Genomic DNA, 1834 nt, shown 5'->3' with positions numbered 1-1834 from the left:
CGATATCCATTGTTTGGTCAGGGTGAGTTTCTTCCTCTGTATCAGGAATTGATGACTGAACTGGTTCCTGTTCCAATTGCAGAACATCTTCGTCATTAAATGAATGTGTCTCAACATACTCAACTGCTCCAGAAGACAAAGTGGCATAGCTGTCTATTGGGATGTCTGCGTTGAATGTTTGAGGACTGGCTTCATCTTTTTGTTTCCCTGCTTGTTCTTCCTCGCGCACTATCTCTTCAGCTACTGACCTGTTTACAGAAGTTTCAGCTATGTCATGTACCACATCAGGTGATTCTTCCAGTGTTGCCACATGCTCCCTCGTATCACCAGATCCTAAAGGTGAACATGTATTCTCAATTGGGAGATGTTGTTCAACCATCCCTGTAGATACTACTTCCTCTTCTGTAGGAGAAACAGATTCCACCAAAGATGCACTAACATCTTGCGTTCTGGTATCTACAGCCTCTCTCACATCTTCATGCAGCTCTTCCAGGTCAACTTGACTAGACACAGATAAAGGATCATCCTCCTGGTGATCAGCATTCTCGTTCATATTAAAAGTCAGAGAAGATGGATCAAGAATGGCATCCTCAAATTCAGACCCTGAAACAGTTGAGTTATTTTGACCATCAATTCCAACCTCTCCTGTAACATGTGTGCTAGTCTCTCCTACTTCCCTTGTACTTGTTTCAGTCTCACCAGAAGTGGAATGAATTTCCACATGACCTATACTTTCAGAATAAACTTCACGTTCTTCATTTTCTTCTACTTCTTCCCCATTCTTTCCAGGTAGTTCTGGTTTGTAATCAGATGATACAGAAGAAAATGATGGGAATCTACTGCCTGAGGGAGGACTCGAATCGTAAACAGGTTCTTCGTGGTGGCCGTCCACCAAACCACAAAGAGCTTGGAATGCAGACTCATCAAGCGAGGGATGTGCAGTAATGAAAGATTCTTCAGCACGAGGTCCATCATGGTGATAATCATCCTCCATCCCCCTTACCTCATGGACTTCTAATTCTCCAAAAGAAGGATTGGAAGAAGCACCTGATTCTTCATGAAGATCAACTTTCCGCTCCGAAATCGACATTGCTTCATCTTCACTAATATCCGGTATCTTTTCTTCTTTCTCTGATAAAGATGAATCACTATCACTGGACTCCTCTTCATCAAGTTTTCTCTTATCAGAAGTTTCTCCTTCCATTATGTTTGATTGATCTTGGTGTGTTTCTGCACGTCCCAGTATTATCTCAGCCACATCATGATGAAGATTCCTGCTATCAGCTTGTTCATCGAAGTCAGAATCTTCAGACGAGTGGCTTTTTTCTGAATGGATTTTTTCTTCATCATGATCAGAAGCTGAATGGATTTTTTCTTCATCATGATCAGAAGCTGAATGGCTTTTTTCTTCATCATTGTCAGAAGCCACATCATCTTTAGCGATTTCGGTTTCTCGATCAGCATCCACCTTCTTTTCGTCATCCTCCAGTACTGTGCACACAGATTCAGTATCAGGAACAGAACTTAATTTTGACTCACTAACTTCACTGAGCTGCCTTTCAAATGGATAGTAGCTCGATCCCTCATTTGCTAATCTTTCTAGCACAAAAAAGGGTCGTAGCCTATCATGCCTGGGACCTCCAAGCATCGATGGGCCCACACTGAAACTTTCATGTCTTCTGAACACTGCATCCTTTGGTTGTTGAGAAGAAAACTCTTCCTGGAAACCGTCACCCTTGAGGTCTGGCTTTTCTTCATTTGGCTCATATGGAAGATCAAATGGGTTTCTCCTCGCAAACATGATGGACGGGGCAGATCCAGGGATAGGTGGTAA

General features: G+C 42.6%; 1 protein-coding gene across 3 annotated transcripts in view; it reads right to left on the bottom strand.

Annotated features, from left to right (window-relative positions):
• LOC104770113 (cardiomyopathy-associated protein 5-like) overlaps positions 1–1834 on the bottom strand; it is a 12718-nt gene that overhangs the window by 7617 nt on the left and 3267 nt on the right. For all 3 annotated transcript variants that reach the window (XM_010494464.2, XM_010494467.2, XM_010494465.2), the window contains exon 3: positions 164–1622. In XM_010494464.2, coding sequence (XP_010492766.1) covers positions 164–1622 — 1459 coding nt within the window. The remainder of the gene's footprint in view (positions 1–163; positions 1623–1834) is intronic.

This window comes from Camelina sativa, chromosome 20, assembly GCF_000633955.1.
Source record: "Camelina sativa cultivar DH55 chromosome 20, Cs, whole genome shotgun sequence".
In the NCBI taxonomy this organism is placed as follows: Eukaryota; Viridiplantae; Streptophyta; class Magnoliopsida; order Brassicales; family Brassicaceae; genus Camelina; species Camelina sativa.
The sequence above is the reverse complement of the archived record's forward strand: the minus strand, read 5'-3'. Positions and strand labels throughout refer to the sequence as shown.